The sequence below is a fragment of the Saprolegnia parasitica genome (genome assembly GCF_000151545.1).
Source record: "Saprolegnia parasitica CBS 223.65 unplaced genomic scaffold supercont2.57, whole genome shotgun sequence".
Classification (NCBI taxonomy): domain Eukaryota; phylum Oomycota; class Saprolegniomycetes; order Saprolegniales; family Saprolegniaceae; genus Saprolegnia; species Saprolegnia parasitica.
The window spans coordinates 47,807-71,565 of NW_012156451.1; the positions used below are offsets into that span (position 1 = coordinate 47,807).

General features: G+C 58.1%; 12 protein-coding genes across 12 annotated transcripts; 6 read left to right on the forward strand and 6 right to left on the reverse strand.

The window, feature by feature from the left end:
* Window positions 1-234: 234 nt before the first annotated feature.
* SPRG_10575 (hypothetical protein) lies at window positions 235-3,411 on the forward strand (the record flags this gene model as incomplete). The annotated part of the gene is made up of 3 exons (XM_012349702.1): window positions 235-2,075; window positions 2,108-2,775; window positions 2,828-3,411. The coding sequence occupies 3 exons, from the start codon at window positions 235-237 to the stop codon at window positions 3,409-3,411; spliced, it is 3,093 nt and encodes a 1,030-aa protein (XP_012205092.1).
* A 301-nt stretch (window positions 3,412-3,712) lies between these two features.
* Window positions 3,713-5,014, reverse strand: SPRG_10576 (hypothetical protein; the record flags this gene model as incomplete). The annotated part of the gene is made up of 1 exon (XM_012349703.1): window positions 3,713-5,014. Exon 1 carries the CDS (start codon window positions 4,982-4,984, stop codon window positions 3,713-3,715), a length of 1,272 nt encoding a protein of 423 aa, XP_012205093.1. The 5' UTR covers window positions 4,985-5,014.
* Window positions 5,015-5,789: 775 nt separating this feature from the next.
* On the reverse strand, window positions 5,790-6,836 carry SPRG_10577 (hypothetical protein; the record flags this gene model as incomplete). The annotated part of the gene is made up of 1 exon (XM_012349704.1): window positions 5,790-6,836. One exon carries the CDS (start codon window positions 6,834-6,836, stop codon window positions 5,790-5,792), a length of 1,047 nt encoding a protein of 348 aa, XP_012205094.1.
* A 182-nt stretch (window positions 6,837-7,018) lies between these two features.
* On the reverse strand, window positions 7,019-8,174 carry SPRG_10578 (hypothetical protein). Its single transcript, XM_012349705.1, has one exon. It carries the CDS (start codon window positions 8,149-8,151, stop codon window positions 7,093-7,095), a length of 1,059 nt encoding a protein of 352 aa, XP_012205095.1. The 5' UTR covers window positions 8,152-8,174; the 3' UTR covers window positions 7,019-7,092.
* A 465-nt stretch (window positions 8,175-8,639) lies between these two features.
* On the forward strand, window positions 8,640-10,092 carry SPRG_10579 (hypothetical protein; the record flags this gene model as incomplete). Its single annotated transcript, XM_012349706.1, has 4 exons — window positions 8,640-8,841; window positions 8,884-9,497; window positions 9,547-9,947; window positions 9,995-10,092. 4 exons carry the CDS (start codon window positions 8,640-8,642, stop codon window positions 10,053-10,055), a joined length of 1,278 nt encoding a protein of 425 aa, XP_012205096.1. The 3' UTR covers window positions 10,056-10,092.
* A 278-nt stretch (window positions 10,093-10,370) lies between these two features.
* On the reverse strand, window positions 10,371-11,434 carry SPRG_10580 (hypothetical protein). The gene is made up of 2 exons (XM_012349707.1): window positions 10,953-11,434; window positions 10,371-10,901 (listed from the first exon to the last, which is right to left on the reverse strand). The coding sequence occupies exons 1-2, from the start codon at window positions 11,420-11,422 to the stop codon at window positions 10,541-10,543; spliced, it is 831 nt and encodes a 276-aa protein (XP_012205097.1). The 5' UTR covers window positions 11,423-11,434; the 3' UTR covers window positions 10,371-10,540.
* A 630-nt stretch (window positions 11,435-12,064) lies between these two features.
* On the reverse strand, window positions 12,065-12,706 carry SPRG_10581 (hypothetical protein). The gene is made up of 2 exons (XM_012349708.1): window positions 12,654-12,706; window positions 12,065-12,547 (listed from the first exon to the last, which is right to left on the reverse strand). The coding sequence occupies exons 1-2, from the start codon at window positions 12,654-12,656 to the stop codon at window positions 12,119-12,121; spliced, it is 432 nt and encodes a 143-aa protein (XP_012205098.1). The 5' UTR covers window positions 12,657-12,706; the 3' UTR covers window positions 12,065-12,118.
* Window positions 12,707-14,441: 1,735 nt separating this feature from the next.
* Window positions 14,442-15,917, forward strand: SPRG_10582 (hypothetical protein; the record flags this gene model as incomplete). Its single annotated transcript, XM_012349709.1, has 1 exon — window positions 14,442-15,917. One exon carries the CDS (start codon window positions 14,442-14,444, stop codon window positions 15,828-15,830), a length of 1,389 nt encoding a protein of 462 aa, XP_012205099.1. The 3' UTR covers window positions 15,831-15,917.
* A 433-nt stretch (window positions 15,918-16,350) lies between these two features.
* Window positions 16,351-17,028, forward strand: SPRG_10583 (hypothetical protein). The gene has a single exon (XM_012349710.1). The coding sequence runs from the start codon at window positions 16,374-16,376 to the stop codon at window positions 16,929-16,931; it is 558 nt and encodes a 185-aa protein (XP_012205100.1). The 5' UTR covers window positions 16,351-16,373; the 3' UTR covers window positions 16,932-17,028.
* Window positions 17,029-17,253: 225 nt separating this feature from the next.
* SPRG_10584 (hypothetical protein) lies at window positions 17,254-18,233 on the forward strand. The gene has a single exon (XM_012349711.1). It carries the CDS (start codon window positions 17,260-17,262, stop codon window positions 18,211-18,213), a length of 954 nt encoding a protein of 317 aa, XP_012205101.1. The 5' UTR covers window positions 17,254-17,259; the 3' UTR covers window positions 18,214-18,233.
* A 575-nt stretch (window positions 18,234-18,808) lies between these two features.
* Window positions 18,809-21,476, forward strand: SPRG_10585 (hypothetical protein). The gene is made up of 10 exons (XM_012349712.1): window positions 18,809-19,218; window positions 19,266-19,880; window positions 19,929-20,018; window positions 20,064-20,302; window positions 20,359-20,584; window positions 20,649-20,903; window positions 20,952-21,014; window positions 21,071-21,127; window positions 21,182-21,299; window positions 21,351-21,476. The coding sequence occupies exons 1-10, from the start codon at window positions 18,823-18,825 to the stop codon at window positions 21,416-21,418; spliced, it is 2,127 nt and encodes a 708-aa protein (XP_012205102.1). The 5' UTR covers window positions 18,809-18,822; the 3' UTR covers window positions 21,419-21,476.
* On the reverse strand, window positions 21,408-23,196 carry SPRG_10586 (hypothetical protein). Its single transcript, XM_012349713.1, has 10 exons — window positions 22,905-23,196; window positions 22,756-22,860; window positions 22,608-22,709; window positions 22,464-22,565; window positions 22,181-22,411; window positions 22,035-22,136; window positions 21,887-21,988; window positions 21,729-21,833; window positions 21,586-21,681; window positions 21,408-21,541 (listed from the first exon to the last, which is right to left on the reverse strand). Exons 1-10 carry the CDS (start codon window positions 23,172-23,174, stop codon window positions 21,470-21,472), a joined length of 1,287 nt encoding a protein of 428 aa, XP_012205103.1. The 5' UTR covers window positions 23,175-23,196; the 3' UTR covers window positions 21,408-21,469.
* Window positions 23,197-23,759: the final 563 nt, after the last annotated feature.

The window sequence follows — 23,759 nt, forward strand, 5'->3', positions numbered from 1 at the left end:
GCCGCGCCGCCGCTTCCGTAAGACCGTGGGAGCACGCGTGCGAAGAGGGCCCAAGACGGACCGTGGGGGCCTGGCAGCGTGGTGGCGTGCGTTTAGCCCCGACCTGCGGAGAAGTGTTTTTTGTGTTGCCGAGCGGAAACGCGAATTTTGGCCAATGAAATCGCGGGATAGGTTACGCTCGGCGCTTGTAAGACAGCCGAATCAGCCACCAGGACGGAAGAGGACGACTTTAGCATGTCGCGATACATGGGCGGCGTGTACGACATGGACGCGCTCCTCGGGTCCGGCGGGCCCGACCTCGAGAACTTCAGCCTCCAGTTCGACGTGCCGGGCGGCGACGCCGACGACGTCGAGCGGCTCAGCGACGACCTCGAGTACGACGAGCAAGAGATCGAGCGCAACACGATCCACATCCCGGAAGACGACCTCAACGACCTCGACGACAGCGACAACGACGACGTCAATCGGTCGCCGATGTCGGAGCGCTTCTCGGGCATGAGCGACGACATCTTCAACGACAGCGACAGCGACATCTTTGGCAACGACGACCGCGACGACCATGACGACGACGACGGAGCAAGCCATGGCGACGACCTCTACGACGAGGCGCGCGACTCGTTCGACTCGGTCACGCTTGACTCGGTCATGAGCGACCTCAACTTTGAGTTTGGCTCGCTCACCGACACGCCGGCGATCGAGGTCGAAAACTACTTTGAGAACCCGGACGACGAGTACGAACTGCCAGTGTCGAGTGGCGACCCGCTCTCGATGCGCCGCGTCTCGATCGACCACAGCGCCGCGACGCTGTCGCAAGCCACTGGCGCCATGTACAAACTCATTTGGGAAGAGGGCCTCCTTGGTCTTCGGCTCAAGATGACATCGCTCTTCCTCCCCGCCGTGACCAAGCTCACGGGCAAGAGCTCAATGCTCGGCATCCACCTCGTCGAGATTGGCGACTACCTCGTGCGCATTGGCGACCAAGAGACGCACCGCATGAACTTTCGGGATGTCATCGACCTCCTCAAGGTCGCGCAAAAGCCCGCTGCGCTTACGTTTCGGCGCGCGTCCGACTCGGCCGCGCCGCCCATGGAGAAGGACCTTACGTCGAAAGGCACGGGCGCGTATGCGTGGAAGAGTTCGATTGCGCAGCGTATTGCGGCGCGCCTCGAAGAGCTCCAGGCGGAAGAGAAGGCCAAGGAAAGCCAAGCGCCGTCGATTGATATGGACAACAAGTACCCGGTGTTTTGGGAAGAAGGCCCGCTTGGCGTGAGTCTCGTCGCCAACAAGGACGTGCCGTACCCGCAGGTGACGCGCATCACGGGCAAGAACCGGTCGGCGCAGGTCAAGGACATTGTGCCCGGTCACTACCTCATCTCGATTGGCAACTACGACACGTCGTCTGGCACGTTCAACGCGGCCATCAAGCAGCTCCACGAAGTTATCAAGCCCGCGACCTTGTATTTCGCACCTGACTTGCGCCAAGTCTCGCTGCGGCCCGAGATTGGACAAGACGAGTACGAGCAAGGCTGGGAGAAGAAGCAGCCGCTGGGCTTCACGCTCAAGTGCGCTCCGTACGGCACGATCGTTGCCGACGTCGGCGTTGCCAAAACGGCCAAGACCAAGCAAGGCAAGACGCCGTCGTCCCCGACCAGCGCGAGCATGCGCGTCGGCGACCAGCTTGTGTGGGTGAACGACGACTGCGTCGATGGCATCGAGTTCCACGAAGTGCTCAAGACACTGCGCCAGGCCAAGCGGCCGCTCCAGCTGCGCTTTCGGCGAGAAAAGGCAGCGATCGAGCTCAAGCTCCAAGCGTCCAAGAAGCAGCTGTCGCCACCGCCAACGACGGTGCCGCCGCCGCCGCCGTCCACGAGCAACGGGAACAAGAAGGACAAGCATGACGGGATTCCGTTCACGACCAAACTCTCGTCCGCGCTCAAGGACGCCGTCAAGATGGGCAAGCCCAAGCCGGACGACGGCGGGAAGCGCCATTCGATCACGCCCGAGAAAAACACGTCGCGGGGCTTCTTTGGCAAGCAACAACAACAGCAGCAGCAACAACAAGCCTCGAACCCGACGTCGACGCGCCATCCGGCAATAATGCCATTAGTGGCACGTCCGAGCGCTCGAAGCGCTCGAGTTTGCACTCGCCCCGGCAAAAGCAATCCGCTTCGGCGACGACACCCGACAAACACCACCGGACGGTGCACCAATTGCTCGACTCGCCGGCGCCGATTTCGTCACCGCCCCCGCTGGCATCGCCACCACTGTCGTCGCCACCGCCGCCGTCGTCGTCGGTGCTGAATGGCCCGATTTCCTCGTCGACGGCCATGTCGCTGGACAAGGCCCACGCTGCGATTGTGGCTGCTGCTGCCGCCACCGCCGCCGCCGCGCTCGAGCTCAAAAAGATGAACCTCGCTGCAATTCGCAAGTCGGAAATGGCCGACATGGACGACAACAAACCACCGGCATCCTCGTCCTCGGGCACGATCTTGCACCCGCTGTCGGTGCAGCCGCAGTCGACGCACCGGTCGTCGCCGCCGAAAGAAGAGCCCACGACGGACGTCCCCGTGGCCAAGGTGGCGCGGTCGTCGTCGCACCCGCCCGAGTCCTCCAGTAAAGGCGGCATCTCGTTCGAGTACGAGATTACGTGGAGCGCGGGCCAAGAGCTCGGTGTGACGCTCAAGCCGCACCCCGAGTCGCGCCGTGCCGTCGTCTCGCGCGTCACTGGCAACAACGACAACACCAAGCGCATGGCGCTCGGCGACATCCTTCTCGGTACGAACGCCTTCTCCTTTTGAGCGTGTGTAAACAGGTGTCTTACCGATAGGCGCCAATGGAATTCCGTTTACGCCGCAGCAGAAGCTCAATGACACGCTATCGATGCTCGCAACGATGCCCAAGCCGGTCGTGCTCCGCTTTCTCCGACCGGCCAAACCCGTGTACCCCACGAGCTCGCGCAGTGCGAGCCACACGCCGGCGCGCCAAGAGTATGCGCTCGAGTGGCCCGACAAGTGCCGCCTCGGGCTCCTCTTCTCGGCGCACCCAATGACGAACGCGCCGTTCGTCTCGCGCATGGAGTACCAGAACGCCGACGACGTCGTGTGCCCACCGCACCTCAAGCAAGTGCATCTCGGCGACATCCTCGTGCACCTTGGCGACACGGACCTCCGCGGCCTCCCGTTTGACCAGTGCATCCAAGCCCTCACGGTGGTGACGCGCCCCGTGACGATGCGGTTCCGGAGGGGCGACCTCATTCCGCAAGCGCCCGTGCCCAAGTCGACGCCGCACCGAAAGAATTCGAATAAAAGCAGCTCGAGCCACAGTAGTAGTAGTAGCAGCACCAGTACGAGCCAGCACCACCACCACCACCACCACGCGACGCCGCCCTCGCCGTCGAGCCAGCACCATTGATCGTCCACACCGTATAATTTACCCCGTGTCACCCTATCGGTCCTGTCCGTCGCGTCATTGCGTCATTTCAGAGCACTGCAGACGCCATGTATGCGAGATGGAGATGTTGACCGTTCCATTATTGAAAGAGCGCAAGAGGCTCGGCGTGGACACAAGCTTCAACGGGCATCGCTAGCTCCTGCACCTTCTGTTCCGACCGCGGTAGATGCAACGGACGTTGCAAGGAGCAAACACCACACTAGGAGTCGAGCAAGGACGGGTATATTGACCAGATAGCGAGCAGAGAGCGACGAGGAGACGCTTACTCGAACGAGTCTTTGTGGGCCAGCTTTTCATACTGGGTCGCGAGCCGGCGGCGGGCCTCCTCCCTCGTCTCGGTCGGCGCCATCGGTCGCCGGGCCGGCGGCTTGACGCCAGCGGTTGGCGCGAGCAGCGGTTGCTTGACCCCGCTCGCTTCGAGGTGCAGCGAGCGCTCGGCCGTCTCGATTCCGTGGCCGCCGCCCTTGCGCTTCTTCTTTTCTTCTTCAAACACGAGCGCGAGGCGCTGCTTCTCGGTGAGGAGCTGCATCTTGGAGTACTGGATGTCTTTGGCGACGTCCGTGATCGAGATCGCGTCGAGGAGGTTGTCGAGGAGGCCGTTCTTGACGTTGTTCGTGATCTCGTTGTTCTTCTCGCGTTCCATGCGGAGGAAGTCGTCAATCTTGAACGCATAATGGTGCACAACGGCGAAGAGGAGCATCTCGACGCACACGATAAAGTTGTTGAGCGCGGCGCCAATCTCGGCCGTCTCCCAGCACTCCTCATAGTGGCAAATGCCACTGATCGGGTCGCACTCGATGCTCTTGCAGCGAATGTGCCACGACTCGGAGATGACACCCGACTTGCCGAGCGCCGAGATGGTGCAGCTCTGCCAGAACGTAAAGAAGATGATCATCTTGATGGCCATAAACTTGGGGAAGGGCTTCATGGGCGCGAGTTCTTCGAGGCAGCCGTGGTAGAAGAGCACGAGGCAGTAGAGCGCCCACGTCTGCGAGACGGTCAGAATGAGCGTGAGCCAGCCGTACGCGACGAGCGGGTTCGTGTACTCGCCTTCTCCGTAAAAGTCAAAGATGATGCTCACGAACGTCATGACCGTGATGAAGATCTTGGACGGGATGTACTGCAGAATGCCAAGCGTGTTCATGCGCACAAACTGCGGGCCCATCTTCCACGTGTTCAAGCACCATTGGAAGCCCATGACGTGGTGCGCGTCGTGCTTGTGGCTGCGCAGGCGCTGCGCGAGCACCTCTTGCCCGCCGAGGAACTCGATCATAAAGTAGTAGAACGAGTGCAAAGCGAAGGCCTCGTAAAAGTCGCGGATCGTCTCAAAGTAGATCTTGTACTCGGGAATCGTGAGCGCGAGGTACGAGGTGACGGCGTAGATCGGCACCATGAGCAGAATGCGCAGCACGTAGCGGCGGATGCCGGCCTGCGGATTGTACAGCAGATGCGTCCACACCTCCCAGCCCGAGAGCAGCACCGTGAGCAGCGTCAGCGCGGCCGAGATGGCGAACGCGATCGAGAGGATCTCCATGGGCTCGCCTTCCCAGTGTGATTGATTGTGCGACCAAGCCTGCCCGCAGTCAATGAGTTTGCCCTAAAAGAGGGCTTGGCTGACGCTCTTGATGACAAAAGTAGGTAAACGAGGCACCCTTTGGCACAAGAAAATAGCCGGCCCAACGTCGACGCACCCTTTTTTGACATGGAGCGCAGGCTATCACCTGGTGAAAGACTGGATCGAAGGCAGCCGCAACTGCGCGACAGACTCGCTACGACACGCTGAGCGGCCATCGCGGCGAGGAGGTAGGTCCTGCAGATTGGCACCGATAGCTGCAGCCGTCAGAATATTACGACGCCGCGTGAGTGAGCGAACGACAACCGAGCGATAGCACATAGCCATGCCTCCGCCAACGATGGGTATCCTATCGAGCAGCTCCACCGTGTACTGCAAATGTATGTTGGTGGATGGGCCATCGACTGCTCGAGCACTTTATGAATGACTGCAACCACGCGCTTCGAGACGGCATGGAAATATTACCGGTAAAGCATTGACGGAGCTCCAATGTTGTAGCCCTCTACCGGTACTATCTAATTGGTTCCAGCTCACACGGACCGACGACGACGACTTGGGCTCGGCACTACTAGTACAGTACTACCGGTACCTATGCCTAGCGTTCAGCAACCACGCTTGTTGCGATCTTTGTCGCAATGCATATGAGACGACTTGCATTGAAGCTCTCTTCTCGTGGTTTGCGAGCAGCAGCGATAGACAGTAGCTCTTCACAAGGTATCGTCACTTTGTCGCAACGGGTTATACGACAACATGTATTGCGCTTCGTTTAGAGCAAGTAGGTCGTCTCATTCGCTGTGCCACTCGAGGTCGGCGAGGCAAAGGGCGACGAGGTCGGCGTATACTCGTCAAACGCCGCTGCTAGGAGCTGCTTCTTTGTGAGAATCGTACCGCCCAAGTCGTCCTTGCGCATCGTCTCGGCAGCGTCCTTGACGTCGGCGGCCATGGCCGCTGGCAGCGCTGCAAAGTTGCTCGCTACACAAGTCCCACCGCCTTCGCCGTAGTGCCACTTGTTGATGCGCACGAAATCTGCCACGTCATATACGACAAGGTGGACGATCGCAACGAGCAACGACTCGACACTGAGCACTGAGAAAGCTACAGCGTTCCAGCGGTCGGTGCTGTGCGCTACAATCTCGAGCAGCATGCCTTGCCAGCTCGTGAAGAAGAGAACGGCCGTGATGGCGAGGAACTTGGGCAGCGGCCGCATCGGACGTAGCTCGTCCACGGTCGCGAGGTAGAAAAGCACGAGGCAGTAGAGCACCCACAGCTGCGACAGCGTGAGCACAACGCAGAGATAGCCGTACGTGCGGAGCGGGTTGAACATCTCGCCGTCGCCGTAGATGCCGAGGAGCGACGAGACGACGATAAGGAACGTCACGGCGAGCTTTACGGCGATGTACTGCAAAATGCCAGCCGCGGTCAAGCGTAGAAAGATACTGTTCATGGGCCACGGCTCGAGGTAGTATTGGACGCCGGCCCAGTGCCTCACTTGTCGTTTGCCCCGAAGCGACTCGACGAGAACGGACGGACCGCCAAGCCAGATCACGAGAAAATCGTAGAAGGCATACAACACGACGGGCTCGCAGCAATTCCGGAGCGTGGCAAAGAGAAGCTTCGTGGTGGGAAAGGCCAGCTTCACGTACGTCGTGGCAATAGAGACGGGCACGAAGAGCAAGATGCACCGCACGTCACGACGGAGCCGCGTGGCTGCCTCGTAGTACGTGTGGTGGCTCCATACATGCCAGCTCGAGAGAAGGAACGAAAATAGCGTCAACGCGCTCGAGACGCCGAGCATCACCAGCTGAAGGTCCATGGTGTGGTTGTCGTAGAATTGTGATGCTCGGATTGTGATGCTCATCAACTGCCTCGACGTGATTTGATCACTTCGGATGATGGCATTTGATTGGACAAAAATTGAACCCTGGAAAAGAGCGAAAACACTGGTTGATACCGCCGGTATGTCGGCGGCCCACTTCCATAACAAGGGTTGGCAGTTCTCCATGAGCATGTCGAATGATGTATTACTGTAGTATTGATTGTACGATGATCATATTTCTATCTCAGTGTGCCTATTCGGGCAGAAGCATCTCGTCCGTGAGGGGCGATGGCAAGTACGTGTCAAACTTGGCCGCGAGCTGCTGCTTCTTGGTGAGGATTTCGCCGCGGGAGCTCGTAATGTCGTTCCGGACGTCGGCCACGTTGATGACGTCCATAAAGTGCGCCAAGAGCGGCGCTTTCACTGCGCTGCGATGGTCCTCGTCGCACTGGTACCGGCAGTCCATGCTCAAAAAGTCTTGGATCGCGAATGCGTAATGGTGCACGACTGCAAACACGAGCATCTCGACGCAAATGACAAAGTCGCTCAGTGCTGACGCGATCGCACTCGCGCTCCAGCAGTCGGGGCAGCCAATGTTCCAGTCGGCGCTAATGACGCCGACGATCTCGAGGAGCGTGATGAGCATGCTCTGCCAGTACGTAAAGAAGATGATCATCTTGATCGCCAAGAATTTCGGCAGCGGCTTCATCGGAATGAGCTCGTCGAAGGTGCCAAGGTAAAATAGCGTGAGGCAGTAGAGCGCCCACGACTGCGAGAGCGTGAGCACAAAGCAGAGGTACCCGTACGCTCGGAGCGGGTTGAGCATCTCGCCTTCGCCGTACACGCCGAGGAGCGACGAGATGAGCGTAATGAACGACGCGGCGAGCTTGACCGGAATGTACTGCAAAATGCCGATCGCGGTCAGGCGCACAAACTTGTTGCCCATGGGCCATGGCTTAATGCAGTATTGGACGCCGGCCAAGTGCCGCACTTGCTTCTTGCTCCGGAGCGTGTTGGCCAAGACCGATTGGCCGCCAAGGTACACGACGAGGAAGTAGTAGAACGAGTGCAGTGCAAAGGCCTCGTAGCAGTCGCGGATCGTCTCGAAAATGAGCTTGTGCTGGTTGAAGACGAGCGCGAGGTACGAGGTGACGGCGTAAATCGGCACCATGAGCAGAATGCGCAGAATGTACTTGCGCACGCTCACGACTGGGTTGCATGTGAGGTGCGTCCAGATCTCCCAGCCCGAGAGCAGCACCGAGAGGAGCGTGAAGATCGCCGAGATCGCGTACCCAAGCGTCTCGACGCGCATGCCCAGAACCAGAGAAAGATCCGTTGCCGCTTGCACTGGTGCCACAAGGCCATTGGTCGGATATCGACCAATCTATATCGAGTTGATTCGGAGTTGTGGCCAATGGCATTCAAGAGTTTGCCGACGATTCGAATTGCGCCACTGACAGCTCGCAACCATCGTCGACTAGACGACATGAGAGATCAACGCGTTGTCAGTCTACTCTATTCTTTGGTGGTACGTGGCTTGGTGCTCGCTTGTCGAATCCAGACACCTCAAACACAGCGTCCTTGGGTGCGTTCGGTGGCTGAGGTGCCGGACAATCCGCATACGGTCCGGATAACAGTGCGGATGGTCCGATTGTCGGGACAGGCTGACGAACCATGGCCGTCCGACTCGCGCGCAAGCCAACAGCGACCGCGAGAGGATCGGGTACGACAACATCGAGTCACCACGCGGCATTTCATGTCATTGGATCTGGCACTAATGGCGACGGTGATACAGGCGCAATGCAAGCGGACCAGGCGCAAGCAGACAATATACCAGCCCCCGAGCCAACCGTCGAACCGCGCGCGGAATTGAACGCCGCCACTCGCCCGGCCATTGCGTCCAGCTTGGACAACCGAACGACACAGTCGCGTGAAACCAATGCGCATACACTGCACGTCACCAATGAAGGTGACGCAGACGACGTGCCCTTCCAAGGCACTGGTACTAGCGCAAGTGCAACGTGCAACCTCAACAATTGGCTAGATCTTCCGCGAGAGGGCACCAAATTTGACGACGCCATCAAGTTTGTCGAGGCGATGCGCCGGTATGGGCACGAGCGCGGTTTCAACGTCATGAAGGACGGCAAGGTCTTCAACGCACGCCATCCGCACCCCGAGGATGCCCGCCGCAACGGGTCGATCTGGCGCTGCAACCTCTATTGCAACTTCAAGATTAAGTCGGACTCGTCCGACACACGGCTGCGGTCCATGTGTCCGTGGTCCGTCAAGTTTGCGTACAGCAAGAAGGCGAAAAGCTACGTGGTCGTCTCGGTCGCCAACGAGCACAACCACGTGACCGCGCCGGTGCACGAGTTGGTGTCGCTACTCCGCGCCAAGAAACAGTGGCCCGAGTACGTCGAGCACACGTGGCAGCAGCACGTGGCCGCGACAGTTCGCACACCACACTGCGTGACGCTTGCCAGCGACGACGAGTGGCATGTCTCGATCACGACCGAGCATCGCAGTGCCTTGAGCGTTGTGACGACGACGACAACGACGCACATCGTCATGCGCCACGACGCAGCCCACGGTGGCATCCCGACGTGCAACTGCGCCACGTTCCAAACGCTCTTTATCCCTTGCTCGTGCATTTGCTCTGTACAATGCACAAGTTGTCCACGCCACATCTCATGTGCACACGGTCTAGGTGCTGCAACACACCAAAAAAGTCGTGTTTGCTATCGCCAACCTCCATTCACGGTGGCACTTGACGTCGCATGCGCTCTATGATGCTGCGCTGCAACGCATCGAAGATGACGCGGACTTAATCGGTGCACCGCGGATGCTGCCCACCAATGACCTCGTGCCGTCCCCTGTGCCAGGGCTCTTCTTCTCCAAGGACGAGTACGACGCTATCGATGTGCCAGAAGACCCGGCGCAGCGGCTCTTGCAACTGCGCGCGGCATTTGGCAACGTCGAAGCTGCCATCTACACGGACGAGAACCTCTGCCGCCTCCTCCAGCACACCTTGGCGCGCTTTGCAACGGCGATTCGAGAACAGACGCATGAAGCAGACGAGACGCAACGCTCGGCGACGGCAACGGAACGGTACAATGGCGCACGTGCATGAGCATCGTCTCATGCAGAGCATGTAGGACGACGTCGACTAAACCACCAGCGACCAAGCGCCAGAAGAGCAACAGCTTTCTCGTCTAACAACACAATCCTGCATCCTTCTTGGCTTGCCAAGTAGCCGTATTCACTCGCAACATGATTTATCACGGACGGCGCGGTGCCATCCTCAAGTCTTTCTGGTCCTTGGCAGGTTGTTTCGGAATGGTAGAACGACGACAGGAACAGTGGATGGGAGACTGACACATCGGTAAAGGCCCATTTGAATCCCACGACAGCTATCAAGTTTCGCCAAGCCCACCTTGTGCATCTACCCGCATTGCTGCTTGCGCTCGCCAGAGCACGTGCATCCGTCAAGCAATGCAGTCAATATGTTGAACGAAAGAAGTTGCGGAGTCTGCGAAAAGCACGGATGACGACCAGAGACGGGCGACTTGCCGGCGGCCATCATGAAGCGCCGTGGCGACTCTGGCCTTGGCCTGTCATTACGATAGTAGCTACATTTCTACAAACGCTTCCTAGAAGACTCCAATTATAGTACCGACGTCGGGCACGGCGACCACCCGAGCTTACTTTTCGAGGTCGGGCGCCGACAAGAGCGCAGTCGCTTCCGTAGCGACGGCCTCGGGCGCAGACGGCGGCGACTCGTACTCGCGCTCGAGCTGCTCGAGCGGAATGAACGTAAACTTCTTCGTGAGCACCGGGAGGGCTTCTTCGAGGACCGCGACGGACCATGGACGATCGTGCACAATGAGGACACTGCCGTTGCGCGTCAGCGCCTTGATGTGCCACGCATTGATCTTGGAGATGCGCACTTGGGCGTCGTGGGGGTACACGCTGCCCATCGCAAAACGGTACCCGTGCTTCTCCGCGACCTGCACCATGTCCTTGTTGAACCAGCCCGAACCTGGGCGCGCCCAGCGCACGCGCCTATGCAAGTGTTATGCATGAGCACATCGTCGAGGCAGAGGCGGTACGTACGGCTGGTACTTGAGCAGCGTCTCGTGGCAGTGGAGAAGCTTGCGCTCAAAGACACCAATCTCGTCGCGGATGCTGGGCTCGTCCGCGACAAAGTGGTTGCCAATCACGTGGCCTTCGTCGACAATGCGCTGGAGGATATGCTCGCGGCCGGCCACGTTGGACTGGATGATGAAGAACGTGGCCTTGACGTTGTTCTTCTTGAGCGCGTCCAGAATCAGCGGCGTGCTGTTGCTCGGCGCATCGTCGATCGTGAGCGAGACGACGGCGGCGTCGGTCTCGGCAAACCAGATCGCTGCCGGGTACCGGTTCCGGAGCCGGCGCATGAGAAACTTGGGCTGCGTGTAGACCGCCGCCAGCGCCAGCGCCGCAAAGGTGAAGACGCCGATCTCGGCCCAATGCAGCCACGTGAGCGTCCCGAAGAGCCCCGGCGGCAGCGTCACGGTCGCAATCGTTGTCGTGTTGGCTGCCATCTCAGCTGCCGACTTGGGAAATGGCTCAACCAACTCGGACTCACAGCGTTTTCGGAGCCCATACAAACGGCAAGAGCAACCCAACGTCAATGAATTGAAATTTTCGACCCCGATACAAGCGCCAAGAGGCAGGCGCCGAATTTAATGCGAGTGATATCCATCTAAGCCGCAGAATTGCATATTGTTGCGGACGTTGAATACCTTGCGCTTTGTATGCGGCGTTGATAAGACGCAGTTGCCGGGTTGTGGCGAGCAGCCCTCGGGCGTGGAGCAACGACGCTACGCGATGCGATGGCAACATGCTCACGGAGGCGACGGAGGTGCTTCTGCATGATGGTCTATGGGAGGATAGAAGCATGGAATTCGAATCTCTTGCACCTCAAGGAAGCCTCAAACGACGATGAACGTGGCAGCTGCTGCTGCGTGCAAGGCCCTCCCGGCTCAAGTGGCCAGCGATGGACAATGCCGCGGGCGGTTGTGCATCAGAGCCCAGGGCTTCCTTGGATGTCCCGTGGGATGCAACTTGGACAGAGACGCGGTCGAAAGGGAAGAGTTGCCGAGGTCCCAACCCCAAGCTCGCGAAGCTGGAGAGTTGTGTTTCTGATAACAGGAGGCGACACGGAGTTGCGGCAGCGAGACCTCGAAAGCAAGGAATGACATGGTGTAATACGCATCAAGAAGGGATTGTTCAAGAGTTTAGAGGAACTTGGAGACGCCGTCCTGGATCGAGCTGAACGACAACTCCGAGGCGTCCGTGGCGCTCAAGTAAATACCGACGCCGACAAGGCCACGCTTGATGGCTTCCTTGGAGCTGGCGTACAACATCTTGCTCTTGACGCGGGCCGTATCGGGCGACCACGAGATAAAGACGAGCTTCGACGTCGGGCGACCGTCCTTGGTCGTGAAGTCGAGGTCGATCAGGCCGTACCGGCACTCGTTCGTCGTAGCGTTGAGCTTGGCGGCAAAGTCATCGTACGTCTCCGAGCGTTCGCCACGGTGCTCAATGACGATCTCCGAGTCGCCCTCGATCTTGTAGATGAAGTAGCGGAAGTTGTACGGCGCCTTCTGGAGCTTGAAGTCGTTGAATTCCGTCACAACGTCGTCGCTGACACCCACACCCGAGCTCTACGCAGGGACACACATAAGCCATCTCGTCCTGCCACGAGGCTCGTCATGCTGCCATGCGCTTCCGTGGAGCGCATGGAGAGCATGAGGATGTGGATCCCCGTACCATAGTTTCTTTGAATTGACTGGCACGAAGGCAAAAATCGAAGTGACCGTAGCGTGAGGTCTTTTTGGGGGCAGAAAAAAACAGGGGCCCTCGACAGCGAAAATCCGCCCGAGGTTCCCCGCGGTATGCGGATTTGGCCCGCTTGGGAGAGGCTGGCCGATTTCATGCGTGTGATTGGCCAACGCTTTCTTTTTAAAAATACGCACGAGCGACATTCCTGCGCGGTATTAAAATTTGCGCCAACACTCCCGGCTAAATGCACCCAACTGTTATCGGATCTTGATGGGTCTTCTGCCATGTGCTCGCCAACGGCAACGATTGGAATGCCGCATGGGCGCACTGATCCAGCGTACGAAGAACACGGACGCGCGTTCGATTGATCTGGCTTGTTGGCCTGTGCTCTGCAATGGCCAAGTTGCAAAAAGTGACACTAAGCTGTGGCAATACAATGCACACGGTGGGCTATGCCATTGCATTTGCTGTACACTGTACTGGTATCATGATGCATCAAGGACAGGTGCGTGTCTGCTGCATCGGTGTCGGTTCCAGTCGTCCACGGATACAACCGCGGTCGTGCTTATGCAGCAGAGCGGCGTGTTTTTATCCTTCCGTTCGGGGCAAGAATTTGACAACCACCTTGCGCGGCAATTTTATTGCGGCAACTGCCGCGTGTACTGTACGAAGGCGGCGACGACGACGTGTAATGGGGACGCGCGCGCCTCTACTGCGAGTACGCTATGCGAACGCGCGCGAGTTACCTCGGCGTAGGCGACTGTAGCCGCAGTAATTACATGTACGCGCAATGCATCGAGGCACCAATACCCCGCGCGACCAAGCAATGGCGGGATGCTGCGAAGTTGCCCTTGGAACCAACTTCAACTTGTATGTTTCAAGCGCCATGGAGCCATGGAGCTCCGTGCGTTGCGCGTATAGAGTAGAGGACCGTATGTGACCAGCGCTAGCGCAGGTCATCGCAGACCGTAACGACCTCGTGAGTTCGTATCCATCGCAGCACCAAGATGGGCGGTAAGCTGCGAAAAGCCGCTGCCCATCGCACGCAAGACCGTGCTCCTTCAGCGACGTGGGCACTCTTTGTTCGACGTCGCCTCGATCGACGATTGCTGCGGCAGTCCCAGAGTACATATCCAATATTGGATTTATGTACCGGTACGTAAGGGCCTTCTCTCGCCCTTTGCCCATTCGACGTCTCCATGCAGGAGTTACGTCACTTAGCGCCAAAGGCTGCAGAACATGTATGTCGTCTCCTCCACGCCTTCTTCTCACGGCGTTTGCAGGAATGGTCAGCCGTAACGACGAGCAAAAGCCTCCGCGTGGGAGCCTACGACTCGGAGCACTTGGCGATGCTGGGGCGGACGGAACGATCACGTCACGCATGCACGGATTGCCACGTCAGCATTTCAATCCTTCTTTGCGGCGATGGCAACCAACGTCGTCGAACGAGGATGGACCAAGCGGCAAGATCTAGCAGCGAATTCGCTTACCTAGTATGTCTCCCGCAGAAAGATTGGGCGTTTCAAGCGTGTTCCTTTGCCGGACCCCTTCCCCTCGCCAGGTTCTCCCCACAACGGAAGTGACCTTCCACGTGCTTTGCCATCGTATCTTATTACAGAGGTTTTACGAGATATACAGTCATGTTTAAACTAAAACCGGAGCATCGTCTCTTGTACTGTATGTATTGATGCAGGGTATCCGGTATGACGGGTAGCGTATCCGGACGTCCCGCCCATACTCAAGCGCAGTCATTTTGGCTTTGGACCGCAGATTCACATGGCCGACGAAGCGAAGACGCTCGACTTTGCGTGGCTCCCGGCGGGCACGGAAGCGCTCGCGGACGGCGAGTACGATGCCATCGTCCTTGGCACGGGCCTGAAGGAATGCATCTTGAGCGGCCTCTTGGCGACCAAGGGCCAGAAGGTGCTGCACATCGACCGGAACGATTACTATGGCGGCGACTGCGCGTCGTTGAACTTGACCAACCTCTACGGCAAGTTCCGCAACGGCGCCGAGCCGCTCGCGGGCCTTGGCTCGAACCGCGACTACAACATCGACTTGATCCCGAAGTTTATTATGGCCTGCGGCAAGCTTGTCAAGATGCTCTTGCACACCAAGGTCACGCGGTACCTCGACTTCAAGAACGTCGATGGCAGCTACGTGTACAAGGGCGGCAAGATCTACAAGGTGCCCGCCACGGGCGAAGAAGCGCTCAAGTCGTCGCTCATGGGCATCTTTGAGAAGCGCCGCTTCCGCAGCATGCTCATGTACATTTACAACTACGAGGAAGATGACCCGTCGACGTTCGATGGTCTCGACCTCAAGACGCAGCCGATGAGCGACCTCTACGCCAAGTTCGGTGTCGACGCCAACACGCAGAGCTTCACGGGCCACACGATGGCCTTGATGCGCGACGATGAGTACCTTCGTCAGCCCGCGATCGAAGCCGTGCGTGCGATCAAGATGTACGCGTACTCGCTCGAGCGCTACGGCAAGAGCCCGTACTTGTACCCTATTTACGGTCTCGGTGGTTTGCCCGAAGGCTTTTCGCGCCTCTGTGCCATTCACGGCGGTACCTTTATGCTCCACCGCAGCGTCGACGAGGTTTTGATCGAAGACGGCAAGGCGTGGGGTATCCGCTGCGGCAACGAAGTCGCCAAGGGCAAGATCATCATCGGCGACCCGTCGTACTTTCCCGCCGAGAAGACGCGCACGACAGGCCAAGTCGTGCGCTCGATCTTCATCTTGCGCCACCCGGTCAACAACACGGCCAACTCGGAGTCGTGCCAGATCATCATCCCGGCCGCGCAGGCCAACCGCCGCAGCGACATTTACGTGTGCGTCGTCTCGTTTGCGCACTGCGTCGCGGCCAAGGACACGTACATTGCGATTGTGAGCACGACGGTCGAGACGTCCAACCCGCTCGCGGAACTCGAGCTTGGTGTCTCGCTCCTCGGCGAGTACGTCGACCGCTTCGACTCGGTCTCGGACCAGCTCGAGCCGATTGGCGATGGCAAGGCCGACAACTGCTTTATCAGCGCGTCGTACGATGCGACGAGCCACTTTGAGACGACGTCGGACGACGTCTTGAGCTTGTACAAGCGCATCACGGGCGAAGAGCTCGACATGAACATCAACGCCGACTCGACGGACGCGGACCAGTAAACGCGCCACTGCATCTTTTAGGTGTATTTCTTCTACTACTCTTATCCCAATCCTCATTCCGTCGTGTCAACTTGGCGACTTGCGTGCATACATTGTCTGGGCGAGCGACTAGAGCACCCGCGCACGGCTCCTGGTCGTAGCCGCGGTAGCTAGCCCGGTCGCGAGTCGAGTTATCTCCAGAGTGCGTCCGTCGATCTACACCTCCGTGATGAAGAAGGTCTATGTTTCTCGCCGCATGCACTAGGGCATGAAGTAGAAGCGCATTGTCGAGGCGCTTCATGCGCCGCTATGGCTTCCAGCCATCAAGAGGGCCATGATACCAAGGAACATAGCATCATCATCGTCGTCCCATGCTTCTCCGTTTCGGCCGTTGCCCGACAAGAAGCATGGAAGCAGCCCTCTCGGGCGGGTAATCTTAGCGCCCAATCGGATTCGTCTGGCTTGTGATTCGTCCAAAAAGAATCTATTTGGCCAATCACCATCCCGCGTTGCCGGTGCGGTGACCTTGTATGTCAGTTTAGAATTTGCTTCGGACGGACACAGATGGCCCAACGCTCGTCGACACGCTCGCACCAAGCACCCGGCGGCAGCTCGCAGATGGGGTCGCTCATCTTTGGCGGTGGTGGCGAAGAGAGCAACTTTGACGAAGCCCAGCGCAACCGCCGTGGCATCCGCTCGCAGCAGCGCCCCGAAGCCGACCAGAGTCCGCTCAACCAAGCGCCTGCGGGCCAGGCCCCGGCGCGCCAGCAGCAGCACCAACACCATCACCACCATCAGCAGCAGCAATCGCAGTCGCAGTACCAGCAGCCGCCGCAACAACAGCAACAGCAGCAACAGTACCAACAACCGCAGCAGCAGCAACAGCAGTACCAGACGCAAAACTACCAGGAGCCGCCGCAACAGCAATACCGCCAGCAGCAGCAGCAGCAGCAGTCGAGCGCGCCCTTTGCTCAAGGCGGTGGTAACGAGTCGGGCGGCCGCGTCTCGTCGAACCGGTATGCGTCGGGCGTCTCGCAGAACACTGGCAATGTCATTACCGACCGCAGTACGACCCGTATCCACGCGCCCCCTGGCGGTGCGTCGTCGTTCCGCTTAGGGTAGACTCGAAAAAGGACACGAGAGATCGCATTTTGCGATGTAGCATAGGATAACTGGCATGGTTGCCTCAATCAACACGAATGAAGCCGGTGAAGTCTCCTCTAAGCTCAACTCGGAGCTCCGTTCGTCTCGAGGTACAGGCCATGTCTCGCTCAGCGTGACGGGATTGGCCAAACGCGGTCCATGATCATGGACCCCACATCGACCACCACGTGAGAAATGTCTGGCCTTTCCCAAACCAATACAATCCTCAAGATATTAATGATTTCTCACCATGTGGTGAGAAATAAAAATCGTTTTTCACGTGTGAGGGCAGTACGAATCTGTTGGCATGGCGTTGTGGCGACGAGGCTTCCATCGGGGCAGCCAGGCCGCGACGTTTGCGACCAAGCAGTACAAGTCCAACTACGAGAAGCAGATCGTCATCTATGCCAGCGAAGTCCCAGTCATCTGCGGTGTGAACCCGTACCGGTGCATCTCGGACGTCTTTCTCTCCACTTGGAAGCGCACCGACAAGGCCCTTGTCCAGCGGCTCGAGTCCCAGCTAGCGCCTGAGATCCCCGCGACGATCGAAGAGCGTATTGAGCAGCTCGTGCAAGAAGAGCCTATCGTGCAAGCGCTGCTTGACACGCCGTCCGTGACGACGGAGGACGTTCAGCGCGTCAAGGTCCAAGTAAAGAAAGAAGTCGAGGCCCTGCCGCAGTACACACCCGAGGAGAAGGTCGAGCTCACACAAGCACTCACATCCACGATCCAAACGCAGTTTGGCATTGCACAGGAAGCGCATGCTCTCACGACGTACGAGACGACAACGTCCAAGGCCGTGGAGCAGCGCAACGCCAAATTCTGGTCCAAGCGCCTCGGACGCGTCGAGTGCATCGACGGCGGCTACCGTAATGTGCTTGTCGGTGGCCGCATCGACGGGCTCGCGGGCGAGAGCGTCATTGAGGTCAAGAATCGCATGACGAAGTTTATGACGCCGCTACCCAAATACGACGTGTACCAGCTGCAGACGTACCTGTACCTTCTCGACTCGGACGAAGGCGAGATTGTCGAGCACCTCAAGAAGAAGGCCGACGCAAGCAAGTCGACCAAAATCGCGCGGGACCCGGCGCTCTGGGACGAAAACGTGCTGCCGTACATTGCTCGCTTTGCCCACTCGCTTGGGCGCTTTATGGACGCGCCCCAGGAGACGCATGCGTCCTTTCTCAAGCAGTCGGCCGATGGACGCAAGGAGATCATTCGATCGCTCTGGATAGACGCACCGGGAATACTCACTCAGTAGAGTTGGTTAAGGAAGACAACCAACACGACTGGCTGCGTGCAATGGTGCACCCCATCCTCGGTTGGAAATCGCCAGCTTCCAATTAGCTATGTACTGCACAGCGGAGGTCGAGAACGACCTCTCTCCGAGTGGGTCTTTTGGTGCTATAACTTGTATCATGCAGACCTCCGCTGGAAGGGCATCGTACCTTCATCATTCCGAACCGCCACCGACGAGATCAACCGACGCGTTATCAGTGTACCTCGCTTCTTTACTTGGCGACTTTAAGGAAATCTCGCCAACCTGGCAACCAGATGAGCCACCACTATGTAATGGGCACCACTATGAGCCTCATATCGTAGAGGTACCGCTATGTCATTGCTGTGTGCTCCTCAAGATGTCGACCTCATCCTCATGGCCGAACTTGATGCGCGCGCGCTTCGCAACGGAGTGTCCGGATAAGCACGGTATGGTCGAGCTGTTGGATATTTTATAATCTTGGTTTAAAAAGCGCACCGTTTGACTTTGTATTTGTATGTGAGAAGAAAAATATTGACGCAATGGAAAAATATTTTGTTCGAACCGCGCCCGGGACACCACCTTGCATTAGTTTTCACATCGCTTGGGAAGATGCGACCGGACGAGCTGCCCGCGACCAAGTACTTTGCCGCACTCGGCAACCAAGCCTCGGCCATGGCCATGGACGACCTTTCCATGGACGACGACCGAAGCAGCGAAGGCAACCAAGTCGAGCTCGGTGCCAGTGGCCTCCGCGCGTCGCGCCAGGCCGACGACATGGACGACTTCGTCAAGATGGACATTACGCTGCAGATGGACCTGCTCCACAGCAAGACGGCGGAAGAGAAGGTACAGATCTACAAGGTCTACGTGAGCAAGCTCCTGCATGAGCTCGTCGCGACCGAGACGGCGTCCGAGGATCTTGAGTACGAACTCCAGCTCAAGAACGAACAGATCGCGCAGATGAGCCGAAGGATCGACGACCTCAACGTGCTCGAGTCCGTCCAGGTTGAACCTCATGCGAAGACTAGCTATGATGCTGATGGACAATGTAGACGATGACCGACTTTGAAGAGAGCGTCGACGTCGAGGCGTACCTGAGCTCCCCCGCGGACCTCCGCAGCCTCTTCAAGCAAAAGGACGCCGAGCTCACGTTCTTCCGCAGACGCGTCAAGCGAGCCGACGACCAAAATGAGAAACTGCAAGCACGTCTGAGCGAGATCGACCAAGAGCTCGCACGGGCGACGATCGTCAACCGGCAGCTCAAGACGGACCTGCAGAACGAAGTCAAGCGGCGGGAAGAGTCCAACAAGAAGACGAGCCTTCTCCGCGAGAAGCTCAATGACTTGCGCAAATCGTCGTCCCCAAAGAAAACGGCACCCGAGACTCTCGAGCTCCAGGAAAAGCTGATCGCCGCCAACGAGATCATTGCACAGCTGCGGGCGTTTGCAGACGCCGACCAAGCGACCAAGCTTGCCTACCAAAACGAAGTGAACGCGCTCACAAGCCGCGTCGCAGAGCTCGAGGCGTCCCACGCTGTCTTGCAAGATACCTTGACGTCCAAGGACCACGAGCTCCGGCAGATCCATGAAGAGGCCAAAATGCATGTCGATGCGGCCGAGAATCGCCTGCGTAAAAGCGAAGTCGTGCGTCGCACGCTACACAACCAAGTACGCTGCTCGTAGACAGCGTCCTTTCGATACTCATGCCAGCGATAGGTCATGGAACTCAAGGGCAACATCCGCGTCTTCTGCCGTGTGCGGCCGCCGTTGCCGTCGGAGCGATCGTTGCGACGCCCGCTGGACGAGGTTGGTGCAATCGCGACGCAGTGGGCAAGACAATGGTATGCGTAGATGTACAGTTTTCCCGACTACGACAAGGAGAAGAAGAAGCTCGTACTTGTCGCCGATGCACGCACGCACACGAGCTATACGAGCCAGGAGACTCCTGGCGCCAAGAAGTGGCCGTTCGAGTTCGACCAAGTGTTTGACTGGACGGCGTCGCAAGAAGAGATGTTTGCCGAAGTCGCGGCGCTCGTGCAGTCGGCCGTCGACGGCTACAACGTGTCGATCTTTGCCTATGGCCAGACAGGGTACGACGACCCACACTGATATTCGAAGTGGCAATTCCATTCGAAACAACCTGTAGGTCGGGCAAGACGTACACAATGCAAGGCGACGAAGCGGCGCTCACAGACTTTAGCGCGAGCCATCTCGTCAACAATGCCAACCTCGGCATCGTCGGTCGCACGATGACCCACATCTTTGCTACATGCAAGCACCAAGCGCAGCACGGCTGGGAGTACACAATCGCCTTCGAGATGTATGAGATCTACAACGAAAGCATCAAAGACCTCATGGCGCCGCCGGGCCAGGTAGACATATATATACCTGTGCTCATTTGGAGACGCTGAAAATTGATGTAATTGATATGTGTAGCCAACCAAGGAGGTCGGCGCGCTTCTCGATGGGGATGGCAACGTGCATGTGACCAACCTACACGTTGTCAACGTCCAAGACGAGCGCCATGCGATGCAGCTCCTCAAGCAGGCGACAGCGCGCCGGAGTATGAAAAAAACCCAGCGCAACGACGTGTCGTCGCGAAGCCATTGTATCACGACGCTGCGGCTCACGGGCACACACGCGACGTCAGGCAGCGTCCGCACCGGCGCCGTGTACCTCATTGATCTTGCGGTTGGCATCACTTTCAGTTTTGAGACGATCGGTACATGGTTGATGTAGGGCTCGGAGCGTTTGAAGAGCTCGGGCAGTGGCAACGACCCCGTGATGCTCAAGGAGGCGCAGGTATCATCATCGACTTGCGATATCACGCCATGAGAGACGATGGGTTCCTTGTGTAGAACATCAACAAGAGTCTCGCTGCGCTCGGCAATGTCATCTCTGCGATCGCCAGCAAGGTACCGTCAATCATAGTGAGCCTCAAAGGCGCACGATGGGTTCGATGAGCGTAGAAGTCGCACGTGCCGTTCCGGGACACAAAGCTGACCTATGTATTACAAAACACGCTGGGCAAGGACAGCAAGACGCTCATGATTTGCACGCTGTCGCCGCTCGAAGAGCACCGCGAAGGTACTTCAACATATCTCTGCCGTGCGCAACTTATACGGTGCATGTGTGTAGAGAGCCTGAATACCCTCCGGTTTGCAAAGAAAGTCAACGCGTGCGAACTCGCGGTTGCGGGCAAGTAATGAGGATCCGCTCGTGTTTGAATCTGTCGTACCATGTTACACGTGTATCTACTACGCCTCGAGGACCTCCACAATGTCTTCGTGGCCAAACGCCTCGGCAAAGTCCCGCGCAGTGTATCCATCCTACGCCACTTGCCATGAGCTGCTGTCGAGCCGTGGAGTCGTACCTTGTTTTTGATGGTTTTGTCGGCCTTGGGCGCAAGGATCTCGACAATGTCGATGTAGCCTTCTTGGCAAGCGACCATGAGCGCTGTCGCACCGTGCTGCACTGTGTGATGGCACCGTGATAGATGAATAAGGAAGCAGCTACCTCCTTCTCGCAGAGATCCAGGTTGGTCGCGGGGTGCAAGGCGAGGAGCTCGACGATATCAGCGTGCCCGCTCATCGTGGCTGAAATGAGCGCCGTGATTCCTTGCTGTACAAACGCGCATGAATTTCTCCGTTGTGGGCTTTTGGCGGTAGACGTACGCAGTCTTGCATGTTGCAGTCCACGTCGGGGTGCTGCAAAAGGCGCTCGACAATGTTGGCGTGGCCTCCGTCCGCAGCCAGCATGAGCGCCGAAATACCGAGCTACAACATGTGACGACTCAAGTGCGTTGGATATTGACACACGCACTTCGTCCGTGACGTTGCAGTCGATCGCGGGCTGCTGCAGCAAGAGCTTGACGACCTCCATTTGACCCGTGGTCGCTGCGACCAGCAGTGGCATGCCACCATGCTATACACTATCAGTCGAAGATACACGTAAAAGATTGTAAATACGTAAATGGCGGGGTGCTCGACGAGCAGCTTGACCACGTCCAAGTGATCCTCGCCCGACGAGAAGATCCAAGAGACGATCGCTTCCTGACAGACAGCTGTAGGTAAAGCCGCGTGGGCTCGACGTACCTTGTTGCTCTCGATATGGCGCTGGACCGCGGGGTGCGCGAGCAGCGCACGGACAACATCCACGTGGTTGCCTTCGCACGCCGCGTTGAGCGCGGTGCTTTCATCCTACGCCATCCAGCGTCAGCACATTGCACGCAACTAGTACTCGTTGGCGCACCAGCGATTGAAGGCCAACGTCAATGGACGGATGCTGGAGGAGCGCGTTGACGACGTCGGCGTGCCCGGATTGCGCCGCCAACATGAGCGCCGAAAAGCCCGCCTACGTAGCATATCCACACGCTGATCGCTGTGGAGTGCGCACATTGTCTTGCATGTTGATTTCGACGTCGGCGTGGGCCAGAAGCGACGCCACAATGTCCGTGTGGCCCTCTTCGGACGCGAGCATGAGCGCTGTCGCCCCCATCTATGCCATACGTGGCTCGACTTGGCGCAAAGATAGAGAGATATACGTTGTTTTGAGCGTTTGTATTGATGGCCTTGTGCTGCAAGAGCACATCGACGATGCCAGCGTCACGGTTCAAGAACGACTGGACAATCAGCGGCGTCCACCCATGCTAGCATGCGTCAGCATCGGTGCCAACCAAGACGGCATGCGTACCTGGCACGCAAAGTTGATGTCAGTCGATGCGTTAGCCAAGGCGGCCTTGGCCTCGGCGACCGACGACGCGTGCATCAACGGCGTCCAGCTCTTGATGTCAAAGACGTCGGCTGCTGGTGGTGCGCCCGCGGTCGTCGTCGAGGTAAAGCCCATCGCCGTCGTGCGCATGGGCATGGAGCAGGTGCCATCGACGCGCTTGGGCGCATGCGACAAGAGTGGGCGACTGGCGGTGACCGCGCGGGCGGCGGCGCGAGCAGCGTGGCGGAACATGATTCTTTGACGAAGCAATCGCAAATGATCGTCTCCGCCAATCACAAGCACCCAGTACCAAGCAATATAAAGCGCTTTTAATGCTTGAAATGCTTGATAGCCTCATGGCGTCAACCTGTCAGAGGCACCATGGTAACCTGTCAGAGCCACCATGGCGTCAACCTGTCAGAGCCACCATGGTCTGTCGCTTGGCCTCACCAAACCAGGGACGAATAGCTAGAACTAAAATCATTTGTACGCATGAGTGGAGCGAAGACCTTAATGCGTAGCTAGAGGAGATTTTAGAGGTGGGCTCCAACTCCCAGCACCCGTGGATCAAGGGTCCGCAAAAAGTGCGTCCCTTGCGTAGCTAGCTGTACAGGCCCCCTGATTCCGACTTTAAAACGGTGTGTGGAAGAAACACATATTCATGATTAAGACAATGACACAAGAATGTACGCTACGTAGTCGACGGACGCGAATCTAGTAGCCGCGGCCACCGCTACCGGGGGTCACACTGCCCGGCGCAGCCGTCGGGGCGCCAGTCGGGACCGTCGACGGGTTGCCACCAGGCGTCACACCGCCGCTGTTGGGCATCGGGCCGGG